Source organism: Sorex araneus, chromosome 3 (genome assembly GCF_027595985.1).
Source record: "Sorex araneus isolate mSorAra2 chromosome 3, mSorAra2.pri, whole genome shotgun sequence".
Classification (NCBI taxonomy): domain Eukaryota; kingdom Metazoa; phylum Chordata; class Mammalia; order Eulipotyphla; family Soricidae; genus Sorex; species Sorex araneus.
In genome coordinates, this window is record NC_073304.1 from 178,830,967 (window position 1) to 178,846,764 (window position 15,798).

Sequence of the window (15,798 nt, forward strand, 5' to 3'; positions counted from 1 at the left end):
CCCTTGTTTAATTCACATAACTTCACATGACAGATTTAAATGTCTTCAATTCATGAATAAAGAAACTGAAGCATAAGAAGGAGCTAACTTGCCTGATATTACACAGCCTGCTTATCCTACATATATTTAAATAAGTAAGAGCATGAATAAAACTTTTCCATCCCTATGCATAAACAGAGCTGTTCAGAGTGTCCTAAAAGAGCTTGCCAGAACTATTGCCATATAACAAAACATCACCCACATCTCAGACAGGCCAATTATTCCTTCCCAAAGTGTATGCTCATTTAAATTCTTCTTAATTGCAAATGAATAATCACTACTGATCATCTCTTTGAATTTGTCAAAAAGTTGTTAGGGAAAGAGCTCATAAAGCAAAAGCAACTTAAGACGTATTATTTAACCATTATTCAGTCTTGAAAAAAAAATTGACATAGGTACTTTGGAATTACAGAAGGAAGAAATATACAGCTCAACTCAACTCTTATAGGAGGTAAAATAAGATTGCTTGAGAGATTTGATGAATGCAAAACATACATCTTTTACTCTAAAGAGGTTTTTTGGTTTTAGTTTGTTTTCTTTACAAGTCATGAGTGAAATCATATGGTATCTGTCTTTCTCCAACTGACTTTTCCCACTAATCCTAATACCCTCTAAGTTCTATTCATATTTGTTCTTTTATATTGCTGAGTGGTATCTTATTTTCTATACATACATCATATCTGTTGTTGGCATTTAAGTTGTTCCCATATCTTCATCATCGTCATCATCATCATCATCATCATCATCATCATCATCCCGTTGATCATCGAATTTCTCGAGTGGTCTCAGTAATGTCTCCATTCGTCCTACCCCTGAGATTTTAGAAGACTCTCCTTACTCGTCCTTCCCAACGATGCCGCATTGAAGGCTCTTTCAGGGTCAGGGGAATGAGACCCTGCATTGTTACTGGTTTGGGCATATGAATACACCATGGGGAGTTTGTGAGGCTCTCCCATGTGGGCAGGAAACTCTCGGTAGCTTGCCAGGTTCTCCTAGAGGGAGAAGTAGGCTATAAGATGTCCCATATCTTAGTTATTATTAATAAAGATGCAAAGAACATGAGACCTATCTCTTCAAATTAGTGTTTTTGTAACATTCTAACCCAGAAAACAAGATAACTGCATTGTATAGGATCTCTGTCTTTGAGAAACCTCCACACTCCTCTCCCTAATGGCCACACCAGTTTCCATTCACACCGAAGGTGTTCAGATTCCTTCATTCCACATCCTCCCCGACATTTGCTGTTCCTTGTCTGTGTGATTCTGCCCATTCTCACAGGTATGAGGCTGCTTGTGTGTTCCGTTCCCTAAAACTCAGAGATCATGAGCATTTTCTCATGTGCCTACTGGTCATTTGCATGTCATATTTAGACATGTGTAAGTTCAGACCCTCTGCCCATTTTTGAAATAAGGGACTTGGTGTATAGTGTGAGAGGGTGTGCTTATTTCGCATGTACCTATCCAGTTTTTCTAACACTGTTTATTGGGGAAATTTTGTTCATCCCATTATATATTCTTGGCTTCTTGTCAGAGATTAGTTGCCCATATTTCTGTAGGCTTATTTCTGAGCTCTCAATTCTATATCACCAATTGATGTGTCTGTTTCATTCCGGAAACACACTGCCTCATCACTGGCAACTGGCTGCATAACATGATATCAAGAAGCCTAGTACCTCCAGTTTTTGTTCTTTTTTTCACAGGATTGTTCCTGCTACTTCAGTCTCTTATAGTTCCATATAAACACTTATGATTTTTCTTTCATTTCTGTGAAGAATTCCATTGAGATTTTAATAGGTATCTCATTCAATCTACAAGTCATGCCAAATAATAGAGCCATTTTAATGATGCTATTTGCTCTGATCCATCAGGTGGAAGTCTTTCCATTTCTCTCTGCTTTCTAAGTCTTTCAAAATCTTATGGTTTTGATATATGATTTTTTATCACACTTATTTCACGGTATTTAGTTATTGTTGATGCCCTTATAAATCAGTTCATTATTTCTATTTTTACTAGTTCATTATTTGAATACATAAATGTGAAAATTTTTTTATATTAATTTTGTTATCTGTTACTTTACTGCCATAATATATTTAAAACTCTTGGTAACACTGAAGAGGAAGCTCTGTGGTTATTTTATTGTGTGATCGTGAGATACTATGATTATGTGGTTTAGGACAACTAGCCTTCATTTATATACTTTGTTTAAATCATGACTACTTCATTCATAACTTTCCTCATCTAAAATTCAAATATTTATATTTCATGATATCTTAAATCTGTCTCTGAATATTTTAAATGAGAGCATTTACAGTATTTTTCACTTTAAAATGAAATATTTTATACTTTAAAATATTTTTATACTTTGGACAAAATAGAATGATGGACGCTAAAAAGCAATGGCTCTAAGGGGCTAAAACCAATTTTTAAGTCATTATCAAAGGTACTTAAATTTCATTTACATTGTAAATTTCAATACACAGGCTACTCAGTCCTCCTTCATATAAATCAAGGCTAATGGCTCTACCAAATAATGCACCCCTCTGCCTCTCAAACAGCTGCTTCTCAAATTTCCTTCAGTTGGCTGATACTCCCAGGACTCCAACTTCACAGCCATCCCAAAGAAAGAATAAGTCAGTCTTTTCAACACCAAACTGAAGAGATTTGGATTTGGTTGTTTGGCTTCCCTCAATTCAGTTGAGGGAAGCCAAAGGCTGGATTTGTACCTTTGGTTGAAAGATTCCAGTACATTCCTTTTCACAGATCCTGGAACCTAGAGTATTTTTTTGGCTTTTTGGGTCACACCTGGCAATGCACAGGGGTTAGTCCTGGCTCTGCATTCAGGAATTACTCCTGGCGGTGCTCAGGGGACCATATGGGATGCTGGGAATCAAACCCGGGTCAGCCGCGTGCAAGGCAAACGCCCTACCCACTGTGCTATCACTCCAGCCCCTGAAACCTAGAGTATTCTTAAGAAAGGCATTTACTGCACCATTAGACTCAGTGCTAAATGAATTTTAGCCATCTTGGGTCTAGTTTCTTAAACAAATCCATAGGAGCAAGGTGATAGTAGAGCGGGTAAGGCATTTGCTTGCACATGGCTGACCTGGGTTCAATTCCCAGAACTACATATAGTCCCCTGGCCCCTACCAGGATTGACTCCTGAGTACAGAGCCAGGAGTAAGCCCTGAGTACCGCTAAATGTAACCCCCATAATAAAACAAAGACTGAATGTGACATTTTTAAAAAGCGTTTATGATTTATTATCAGCATGTCTTGGGCTTACTCCTGGCTCTGTGCTCAGAGATCACTCCTGGTGGTGCTCAGAGGACCATATGCAGTGCCAGGGATAGAAGAAGTAGGGCTGGCTGTGTGCGCAAGGCAAGCACCCCTTTTTGTTTGATTTGTGTACCTCTTTTATATGCCTTATACCTTGGGTCATATAAAACTTTCTTGGGCCAAAAAGGATCGTGAGTGAGTCCAGTTCCAGAAGCACTGGCCTTGAGCTCAGTGTCCAGTTGCAGTGGGGCTGCTGCATCAGTTCTCACGCCCTCGAGCTCATGTCTTCCCTCCCCGACTCACCAGTTGTTCTTAAACCTTCACTTCTTAACCCCCCTTCTACCAAAAGTTCCATGTTCAGTTTTCAAATTTCCCTCCTCCAGTTCTGGAAGATTCCATTTCCAGAGAGTTTTTTTTCTCCTGGGGGGGGGGGGCAAACCAAAATCTCAGTGCAACGTGTGTGTGTTGTAAGTGAAGTCACTCTACCCCCCAGCACTGCCACCCTTCAGGGCACTGATAGGTAGCGAATGAATAGCTGTTACAGCAGATGGATTCATAAGTCACTGTCACTGTCATCCCGTTGTTCATCGATTTGCTTGAGTGGGCACCAGTAACATCTCCATTTTGAGACTTGTTGTTACTGTTTTTGGCATTTTGAATACACCATGGGTAGCTTGCCAGGCTCTGCCACGTGGGTAGCTTGGTGACTCTTGGTAGCTTGCCAGGCTCTCCGAGAGGGGCAGAGGAATCGAACCCAGGTCAGCTGCATGCAAGGCAAATGCCCTACCACTGTGATATATGAATCACCCCACACCACACCACAGTTTCTGCTCCATACTTCTATCTATGCCCTATGAGTTTAAACCAATGCCCTCCTTCTCATTCTCTCAGGCTTCTCTGTAGCTTTTCTCTCATCTGTATCCTTACCTCCTTTTACTGGCAATGAGAAACCCAGTTCCACTCACTTAAGTTCTCTGCATGTAGCCAAATTCCTCACCCTGCTAAGCTGCTATCCACCTCCCTGTTCCCCATTCTTAGATCCTGCCCTTCTACCGCTCCCAAATGATCATCTCCATTTGGGTTTCATTGCTGGATCTTTTTTGAAAAGAAAGAACAGAGGAGAATGGAGACACAGAGAAGAGATAATCAAACAATAAGCAATAAAGTGGCAATTCAATAACAAGAGAAAGATAACTGATGACTTGTTCAATGTTTTTAAAAGGCCTCAAAACTTCTTTATTCCTCTATTTTCTTTCTCTGTCACCTAGCCTTATCATTCTAATATCACCTATACTTATCATCTCCCAAATTTATGTCTTCAATCTCAATCTTTCAACAAATCCCTGACTTACATCCCCCTATTTACTCAAAACCACCACATGAATGTCAGGCTGACATCAGAGTCACAGATCAAGAAGAAACTTTTGAGTTCCCATGTTCCCAAATTCACTTTCCCCAGTTCTCCCCCATCCCAGTAGGAAAAAATACTCCAAGGGGCCCAGCAGCTAGTCCAGGGATTAATATGACACATGACTGACATGAGGCTGACCGAAGCTCCATGCAAGCAGCCCTGGACACTCCCCAGCACTATCGGGCCAGAGCAGCACCACACCCATGGGTGCTCGTGTTGAACCTCAGCTGAGAATGGCCAGGATTCCTGGATCCCTTGGAAGCAGCTCTCTCCCCACCAAAAAATAGTAACCCATTGTCACAGTGTTTGGAATGTGTCCAATGAGGTTTAAAGGGGTTCATTCTTCAAAGAGGGTTCAATATTTAATCTTTACAACATATTTGCAAGAAATAGGTCACTACTATCATTTATGTTTTCTAACCAGAAATGAGAACGGCAGAGAGAAGCTTTGCTACTCCCATCACACACCTGTATCTCCTCAGCCTAGTCAAAGCTAACCACGAGAATCCTCACTTCTTTCTAGTGGGACTTTCTGGTCACAGATGCAAACCTGACCCAAGAGTAGAGACTCCTGAAAATGGAAGTTTCCAGAGCAAACTCCGTCACCAAACAGGCCCTGGCGACAGAGCTCTATTTCTCCCTGCTGTAGACAGCTCTCATGGTGTGCTCCGTAAAGGGCTGGGAGGGTCAGAAGCCACTGATGACAGGGAGAAACTTGTCACCAAGCCCTCTTGGGCTTTCTTCCATCCCCTGGTAAATGGCAGGGAAAGTTCCAAAATCAATGTCCTGAAATCAGTTTCAGGAAGCTATTGTCAGAAACCATGAACAGCCCAGGTCAGACAGAAAAGGAGTTAGGATTCCAACCCCAGGAACACGGCCTCCCACCCATGCACCTCACCACTTGCTCACATAGAACACAAAAAACCCATTCTTGATTCCTCAATGGTCCAGTTCATGAAATTAACCCTACATGTGACTGTATGACCTTTTTTAAAAACTGTTTTACAATACTTTTCTTTATGATTTAGTATCGCTAATTGTTCCCTGTGGACACCTATTTTATATACCTTTCTACCTGACATCACATAAACATTCTTGACAGAAAAGGGTGACAAATGGAAAACCTTGCAGATATCCTGCTTTGCAACAACCCCTCAGGAAACTCTGCAATTCTTCTCACAGCTTCTCCTGACCTCAGACAGAGGCCCTTGTGCTTACACCTATGTCTGCACGTCCAAGTAGGACTGAACCCCTGGCCCAGAGTTGCAGGCTCTGTGGAGTGCAGGAATTGGCAACTTCCCGAGTAATACTGACTGAGGCAGCTGCTCCAGCTGCTGGCATCCCTGCTTTCACCTGCACATTTCCACAATAATCTGAGTAACTCATTTAGACAGGGTAGATCCTAGATCTACCCCCAATTTTGCAGTGCTCTCGATCAGAGTCCAACCTGGGGTTCAGTGCCAGTCATGGTTCACCCACTACCAATTCTCACACCACAATCTGAGCTCTTACCCCACACACCCCAGGCTCACTCCTACTTCAAGAAGTTGGCTCCAGACTGGCACACATCAAAGAGAATAAGAACAACCAGTGCTGGCGTTGATGTCGGGAGAAAGGAACTCTCTTTCATTGTTGATGGGAATGCCAACTGGTCGAATCTTTTTGGAAAACAATATGGGCATTCCTTCAAAAACTAGAAATTGAGCTTCCATATGACCCAGCAATACCACTTCTGGGAATATATCCCAAGGGTGCAAAAGAGCACAATAGAAATGACATCTGCACTTGTGTGACCATTGCAGCACTGTTCACAATAGTCAGAAACTGGAAACAACCGAGTTCCAAGAGCAAACAACTGCTTAAAGAAACTTTGGTACATCTACACAATGGAATATTATGCAGCTGTTAGGAAAGATGAAGTCATGAAATTTGCTTATAAGTGCATGGTCATGGAGAGTATCATGCTAAGTGAAATGAGTCAGAAAGAGAGAGACAGGCATAGGATGATTGCACTCATTTATGTAATATAAAATATCATAATATGCGACTAACCCCCAAGCTCAGTAAAGACAAGGGCCAGGAATATTGCTCCACTGTTGGAAGCCTGCCTTATGAGCAGAGGAAAAGGAAGCTGGGATAGAGAAGGGATCACTAAGGCAATGATGGTTGGAGGGATCGCTCGAGATGGGAGATGTGTGCTGAAAGTAGATAAAGGACCAAGAATGATGGCCTCTCTGTATCTGTATTGTAAACCAAAATGTCCAAAAGTAGAGAGAGAGTAAGAAGGAAATTGTCTGCCATAGAGGCAAGGGGTGAGGTGGGATGTGATGGGGAGAAATTCTGGGGACACTGGTGGTGGAAAATGTGCACTGGTGGAGGGATGGGAGTTCAATCATTGTATGACTCAAACTCAAATAGGAAAACGGTGAGGCAATAGAAAGAAAGAGAGAAAGAAAGAAAGAAAGAAAGAAAGAAAGAAAGAAAGAAAGAAAGAAAGAAAGAAAGAAAGAAAGAAAGAAAGAAAGGAAGGAAGGAAGGAAGGAAGGAAGGAAGGAAGGAAGGAAGGAAGGAAGGAAGGAAGGAAGGAAGGAAGGAAGGAAGGAAGGAAGGGAGAAACTGACTCCATTCCACCTCAAGAACTTTCTGGTCACTGGCATCTCTGCCAGGAATGTTCCCCCTTCATGTTGACACAACCCCCAACTCATGCAGACCTTTGTTTGTATGCCACCTTGTCGCTTCTCTATCCCTGCAAGCCCAACAGAGCCTCACACATAGAAAATACTCAACAGCCACTTTGAACATAAATAGAAGAAAATAAAAGAGAAGAAATTGGTGGGAAAACGGCACGCTTTTCAAGATGGTTCAATTTATCTTATGAGCAGACAAACTAGAGGAAACAATGGAGGTTTTTTTTAACTGTTGGAAAAACAATCAACTTCCAGAATTTGCTGATTTGCACATAGAAATGGGTATATAATTTAGCAAACTGACTCACTACAACAGTTGGGCAAGTGGAATGTGCTCTAATGGACTTTTGACATCCCACCCTCCACCTCGGCAACTGTAAACACATTTCCTACCCAACCTCAAAAGCTCACATCAGTGACCACGCATGACGGGCCTAAAATTTTACCAGAATAAACAAAACACTAACTAGACTGACATGCCGGTCTCTCACGGTTTAAGACAAACGTCAGCGTTAGCCCTCTGACCCAGGCCTCCTCCAGCCTGACCCTGAGTGACAGCTCAACTCCATCCTCACTGCCCTCTGAGCGGTTTCTCTATAAATGCATACCCAACCATATCATCTGAGGAAGAAGCTCTCCGGTAATTTCTCTTCACAGCCCATTAATGTCTGGATGCCCTCACCAGGAACACGGGCCCCTGTGACGTTGCCGGCCCTTTTAAATACCCTCAGCAAGCCTTCCTAGGCCCTGGCCCCTGCTGTGGCCAGACTCACTCCACGCTCTCCCGCTCATCTCCTCCTTTGCACTCCCACAGACGGTGCTGCTCCTGGACCCTCGCTCGGCCCTGTCCTCGAACCTGAAGCTGGTGTGAGAACGCATTGTGCTGTCCTCACCATTGCCATGACTCCTGTCAATGACCCCTGGTCTTTGGTGCCTGGTGCAGCCGTCGGAACCGTGGGTGAGAGGGGGCTTCCTACCGACAGGTCTCTGCTTCCCTTCTCAGACCTTTCTCCAGCACTTGTGTCTAGGAATACCTGCAGTTTTTGAGAGAAGATGTTCTTTGGTGTCTCTTGTCTCCTAACCCCCTTAGCTTAGAATTCTTGGGGCTGAAGAGAGAAAGCAGAAAAGGCACCAGCCCACAAGCAGCCAACTTTGGTTCCATCCCCAGCACCGCCGATAGAGCCCCTGGGCACCATCAGGGATGAGACCTTGGCACAGAGCCAGAAACAAGCCCTGAAAATAGCCAGGTATAGCCCCCAAGCCTTAAAAAACATTCTCTCCCTGCTTCCTCTCACCATCTCTCCTCACAGCCTCACCTCACTAGTCTTAAACCCTCAACCTTTTCTATCTTATAACTAAGCATAAACATATTTTTGTTTTTAAAATTATTGTGTGGGTAAAAATTCTTAGAAACAAAAATGACTCCAAAATTATTAACTCTTGCATTGTTCTCTGTATGTACTGCATTATTTTTTTCAGAAGGATCTTACCAATTTGCAATTTAAGGGAACTTTTTTCCCCCTTTAGATTCAGGCCATTCAGGACTTAGAGAAGTGTTGGGTTGTTGATTGGCAGTTCGAGTCAGTGAAGTAATAGATTTGAGGGTCAGTGTTGTTAGAACACGTCCACACAGGCAGCAACTCCTAATGCACAAGCTACAACTTTCAAAAAAACAATAACCTTTAGTTTTAGTAGAGCTGAGTTAAAATCTTGGAGCTACCACTTAAAATCTGCATGCATGTGAGCAAACTGTTCACTCTACCAAGGCTCAAGTTTCTTCACCTAAGAAATGGAGCGTCTAACAATTGTGTGGAAAAATAAACATAAAGTACTTGACTGAGGGGCTGGAGCAATAGCACAGCGGGTAGGGCATTTGCCTTGCAAGCAGGCAACCTGGGTTCAATTCCCAGCATCCCATATGGTCCCCTGCGCACCGCCAGGGGTGATTCCTGAGTGCAGAGCCAGGAGTAACCCCTGTGCATTGCCAGGTGTGACCTAAAAAGCAAAAAAAAAAAAAAAAAAAAAAAGTACTTGACTGAATGTCAGGCATAAAGTAGGAGTTTGATAAAAGTTCTGACACTCCAGTGTAATGGTAAGGATACCACTGTCTTGGAGTCACCAGACACTTTCGTTTGATGCATCATATGGATCAATTTCAAATTAGTTCCTCTGAAGACAATCTTTCTTTTCTTATTTCTCTCTGTAATCAATCAATTCTTCATTCATCTCCTTATTGAATACCTACTTTTTTCTAAAAACTAATCTATGTGCTAGGGATAATGACACAAACAGAACGTAAAAAGTCCTTATTCTACAGAGCACTTACATTTTAGTGGTAAAATACAGACAGTCAACACATAGACAATGGATAGTAATGACAAATTACACATCTAATCATGTAATGTTTTATTTTTTCACACAACTGTTACTTTAATCAATGGTCAACTCAATAACCATCAATAACCACTCGTAGCTTAGAAATAAGAACACTGATGTTCATTTTTATTATCCATGACATCATTTCTAGAAAATTTTGCAAGTCATAATGAACAGAAATCCTTAAGTGTCCCATTTATGAACAGGACTAAGCACTAAGTGTCTATAAGCTATTTTCATCCTCTCAGCATCCTTTGAATGTCAGGTATCATTTTCCACTTCATAAAGGAACAGATGCCTCAGGAGTCTTTGGATTGCAGTGAACATTTTCTGGGTTCGCTTGTCATTTATTCTTTGATTCTTAGCACCAACAAATTTGATTAAGTGGCTTTTGTCTCACTCTGTATTCAAGAAGCTTAAAATAGAATTTAGTTGAATAAGTCTACTGGATTTATAATTTTCTTTTTTTTCCTCCTGAGAATTGTTTCCTACATCTCACAATAGATGACAGAGTGATATTCACTTCTATAACAAATTTTGATTAACTACCTGGAGTTACCAGACCCAATACACCACCTATTTCCCATGAGGAAAATAAGGAAGGAGAGAGGAAAAGAGAAAGGAAAGGAGAGAAGGAGGAAAGTACAAAGGGAGGAAAGGAGAGAGAGAAATAAGCAAAGAGAGAGAGAGAGAGGTAGTGAATCAGACGAATCAGATAGGAATTATGTGAATCTAGCCTGAGTTCCCAAACTCTGTGACCTACCAATTCCTTTTCAGAAAAGAAATCCCTCAATACCCCAATGCAAAATATGAATTATTTAAGTGAACACAACTGAAACACCCTAATTGTACCCCAAATATTACTGCCCCCTGGATCATTCCTGAACCCCCCCTCAAGGTGTGGTATCACCTCTTTTGGAAACAATGAAGTGTAAGCATGAAGGTAAATTGTTCACATGACTCAAGTATTAGTAATAAATTATTTGAAACAGATTCCATTAGTGACTTTTAAATATCATCGTCACCACTATAAAATATTGCCCTGAATGGCATATAGAATTAAATTGAACAAAAGTTAACAATATTGAATATTTTCTGTGACAGAGATAGTCTTTGTACTTTTCATGCATTTTCTAATTTTATCCTAAACCATCCAGTTTTATTTCCTTTCCAACTAACCCAGTGATATTTTTTTTCAACTTTAGTCTGCATCAGTATTATCTGGAAACTTGCTAAATACAGGTCATAAAAAGTTAAGTTTTAACTTTTTAAAAACTGAAGTGCTGGACCTTTTAAACAAAAAAAAAATGCCAGAATTCATTCCTCCAACTTTCTGATTCAATAAATCTGTGTAGGGCCTGAAAATTTGCATTTCCAACATTTGCAAATGTAGTCTTCAACCAAGCGACACTGTGAACCCATCAACTAGATTTGAAAATCATGAACCAAGTTGTCTATTCATCTATTAAAAACAAATTTTTTAAGGCCAGACAATAGTTTAGTGGCAAAAGCACTTTTCTTTCAATTTTCTTTTAAGTTCAATCCCAGAACTGCCCACACGCACCAAACACAACCCCCAACATCACAAAACCCAACTATGTGTAACCTCAAGGTACTGAGATGACAACCAACAAAAAGGAAAAGATAAGGGGGATTTTAAAACTCAGTAACAGGCAGAGAAGATTGCTCAATGTATTTGGCTACCTGGTCTGCATTGGATGCCAGGTATTGCCTGTTGCTCTGGCATCACTATTCATGACCTCTGAGCAGAGAGCCAGGAGTGAGCCCATGAGCACTGGTAGGTGTGGTCACCAAACCAAAATAAAATTAAAATATGCATGAAAATCTAGTAGGTACCTGGAACCAAAGTAAAAAAGAAAAAGTGAGAATTGTTTTGTAAAAGCTTAAAAAAAAAAGTCACTGAGTACTCTGATAAAGTCAGTGATGCTGTAAGAGCAAATTAAATCATGTTCTAATTGTGTTATATCTTTGTTTTCCGCCTTATGACAATCCCACAAAGTCTCATCTTTTCCATTATTTTACAAACAGAAAACAAACATCTCAGCTGAATGATAGATACTAAGTAACTTACTCAAAGTCATCGGCAGGTATCAGAGCAAGGACGTAAATCTAGTTCTATTGGACGCCGGATGGTAGCGGAGCATGCTGTCTTACTGCATGCGCTATCACTGTAACACAGGGTACTTACACAGAATTACTGCCAGTCTGCCACGTATTAAGGAAGAAGGTCTGCAGATAGGTTAAATGCTCCTGTAAAGGAACACAGATAGGTAGTATCTCAAGCAATATTTAAACTCAGTTTGTCTGATGTCACGGTGTTTTTCCCATCATAAGCACTATTTCTCTAAGTTCTCACCAGATCATGGGCCACCCAAATCAGAGCTGGGGCCAGAGGGGAGACAACTCCAGATACCCAGAGGGTACCTGAGTGGTCCTGTCTCATGTCTTGGCTAATAAGATATATCTCTTGTGTTAACTTATTCTCAAACTTTCTAACACCTAGTTCTCTTTCTACACTAGGTCAGCACAATATAATAGGATGTTTCCTTGATGATTCAGGATCTAACGAGTCCCAAAACCATCATTATAAACACATTTGTTACTGTGAAATGTTAAACTCGATGCAGAAGGTACAGACGGTTGAACTGAGTGTGTAGGAGCCCAGGATTACTGTGAGAACAAATTACATTACATTCTGATCATTTGCTTTTTCTGCATTCAGAACAGGGAAAGGCCCCTGGTGGTTGACCAGATGCTCTGATGGAATTAGGCTCCAATCACTCCGGTTGGCCCACTTTGTATGAACTTCATTAAAAGGGACTTTCTCTCTCCTTTTTTGAGCTGCTAAGCTGCAGAGAAGGAGGCCATCCTGCCTCTGCGCATCACGGCCTTACCCCGTCATCAGGGAGAGAAGTGCACTGTATAATTACCTTTCGAGACATGAATCATCCTTGCTCAGAGGGCCCAGACCTGCTTGACTCTATAAAAGCCGTTCAAGGTCGAAGTGCAAATGCACTGTTGACTGTCCCTGGGCTGCTCTAATTACCCTGCCGCATTGAGGAGATGAAGGTGCTCCCCGCATCTGGCTTTGCTGTCCTCCTTTTCGCGACTCTCAAGTTTTCCACTGCAGCCTCTTCCTTACTCGCCGCTGCCCCCAGGACCTCATGGAACAACTATCACCTCGCACAGGTTTGTGAATCTTTCCACCCCCCCCCCCCTTTCCTTCCCCTTGCTGCACGGAAAATGCTATTTGGGACAAAGAGAATATAAGGAAACTTCTGCTCTGGTTTTTACACCAGCTTATACGTGCCTTGAAGGAGTTTAAGTATAAACTTGATAACACAGTCAAAGACTACGTTCTCATGCACATCAGCAGCACATGCTGCATGACTAGATAAATAAATGAATAACCATGCATCTAGGCCTCTTGCTCCAGTTTGCGGCTACTTGCTAAAATGCAAGCAATACAAAAACACAGAAGCCGTATCTAAAGAATGATGCAGGAGGGGGGAATAAGCAGAAAAATTAAAAATCAAGGTTTAAGATTCACCTGATAGATTTCCTATATTCGCAATTTAGAAAATGGTTCTTGTATGCAAGACAAATGTGGTCGAAACCTAATGTAAGTCAAATTTTGGGGGTGTCTACTCACTTCTTATTTGAGTCTTTCCTCCACAATGTATGTCCCAACTACCTTATTTATTTAGACTCTCCGTATTTTGAACTACTGGACCTGATACAAATCATTCATGTTAAAGTTTGTGATTCAGGGGCTGGAGCAATAGTACAGTGGTTAGGGCACTTGCCTTGCATGCAGCCAACCCTGGTTCAACCTCCAGAATTTCATATGATCCCCTGAGCACAGCCAGGAGTGATCCCTGAGCTCAGAATTAGGAGTAAGCCCTGAGTATCACAGGTCTGGCCTAGCCCTTACCACATACACTCCCAAAAATGAACAACAACAACAACAAAATGTGATTCGATGTATATGTACTTCCAAGTGCATCTTGCATTTAAAAAGAAAGTGACACTCTTTACGTGAGTTTTCCATGATGGAATTTCCCACCATTGCAAGATGTGTTATAGATGGGATATTTTTCACCAAAGCCTCTCTTTCACAGTCTGTCAAAATGACAGCACGTCTGTGATTTCCAGTCCTGCTTTAGAGCTTTCTCCCACTTTGCAGTTGCATTGGGAGCTGGTTTTCACAAGTGTATTCTCACCAGTTGCTATACAACTCATCCGTTCAGGCTGGTCCCTCCAACACAGCCCTTGCGCCCACAACCCATGCACGCCAGTCATTAAATACTCTGAATGTCAACCCTGCAGATCAACAGCATGGTAGAGACCAAGTACAGGACTATTGAACTCAACTTCAACTTCCTCTGACACGAGCCTAGTCTTAGGTGAACAAATTTAAAAATAACATAGAACACTGGGGTCTGTTTTAAGCTGTCTTTCACTGGAGTCATTTCGCTTTAGGTCCTTTCTCTCCAATTACAATGTTCGCTCATGTAGTTCACGCCACTCTGATTCTTTATGAATTCAAAAAGGTGTATTATACTGAGACAAAAATTAATCCAAGGGGACCTATGATTGTGATCCTAGTGCAGATTTTGACAGACTGTGACATTTAGGCCAAAACCAGTCATGCCTATTCACTCACTCAGGATCTATTACTGCCTCTAAACCACCGTGGCAGAGTATGGCCTGAATATTATTAATAATCATCCTTCTTTTTTATTTTTTTGCTTTTTAGGGTCACACCGAAAAAAGCAATGCTCAGAGTTTACTCCTGGCTCTGCACTCAGTAATTACTCCTGGTGGTGCTTGGGGTACCATATGGGATGCTGGGGATTGAACCCAGGCAAGGCAAACACCCTACCCACTGTACTATCACTCTGGCCCCGTCCTTCCTTTTTTTTTGTATTTTTAGATCAGCATTGCTCAGGAACTTTCCCACAACTGTGCTTGGAGGTCCCGCATAAGTGCTCATGGGACTATGCCAGGCCAATGATCAAAGCCGACCTCCTACATGTAAAGCATACAAAGCTTTTTGAGCTATCTCTCCAATCCCTCATCCCATTCCCCTCTCCCCCACCCCGTCCCCCTTCCCCTTTTAGAACTTTTGTTTATTTTATAAGGGCAACTCCCAGCAATGCTCCACCTGGTTACACCCAGCCTCCCTGGAAAACCACACAAACCTCCAAAGTGGATCCCAGTTACTAGAAAGAATTAATGTCACACCTTAGAGTTTATAAGAATAGACATTTTTTAAACATTGGCATCTTACAATACAGAAAAGAAATGGAAACACAGAAATCACTATTTTAAGAACACTGGCTCAACAAGTATTTATTGAATGTTTACTACATGCTGTGTTCCAGGATCTGCTTTAAGCACTGAAGGGACTGAGGGTGTGGCTCAGCTGAGCACATACATGCCTTGCATATATGGGTTTGAATCTAGAACCCAAAATAGATGCATAAGTACTGGAGAAACATCAGTGAATAAAACAGGTAAAGTACTCGTCCTTATAGTTTTTCTTGCAGGGGCATGACTGGACACAAAGTGGGTGCTGGGAGGCAAGCTAACTCACCAGGGCCCAGGGTTACTTCAAAAGTTATTAAGAGATAGCAAAACACTAACTAGGATGACAGACAATGATGGGTTCAACTGAGCAGTCCCGGAAGGCTTCTCAGAAGAAGTGACATTGGAGATGAACCATGTTCAAGCACCAGACAAGTGATGATCTGGGAATGGCAGGTCAGGAATAGGAATGAGTGTGTGAAGCAGCCCAGGGTAAAGCATGAATGAAAGCAGGAGGCTGGAAGCTAGTTGTGAGAGCCACAGGAAGAAGGTGTAAGGTCCATGAACCAACCAGGTCACAGACTCTTGGGGAGCTGGAACCCAGGTCGGGTTTGCACCTGACACACTGCTTTCTTCTTTCTCATTTCCTTCCTAGAGAGGGAGGCTGGGTGTCTGAGAC

General features: G+C 41.9%; 1 protein-coding gene across 1 annotated transcript in view; it reads left to right on the forward strand.

The window, feature by feature from the left end:
- The first annotated feature begins 12,866 nt into the window (after positions 1-12,866).
- The window catches only part of MMP20 (matrix metallopeptidase 20), a 45,657-nt gene continuing 42,725 nt past the window's right edge, over positions 12,867-15,798 (forward strand). The window contains exon 1 of the mRNA XM_004604811.2: positions 12,867-12,998. Within this exon, the coding sequence (XP_004604868.2) occupies positions 12,873-12,998 (126 nt within the window). The 5' untranslated portion in view covers positions 12,867-12,872. The remainder of the gene's footprint in view (positions 12,999-15,798) is intronic.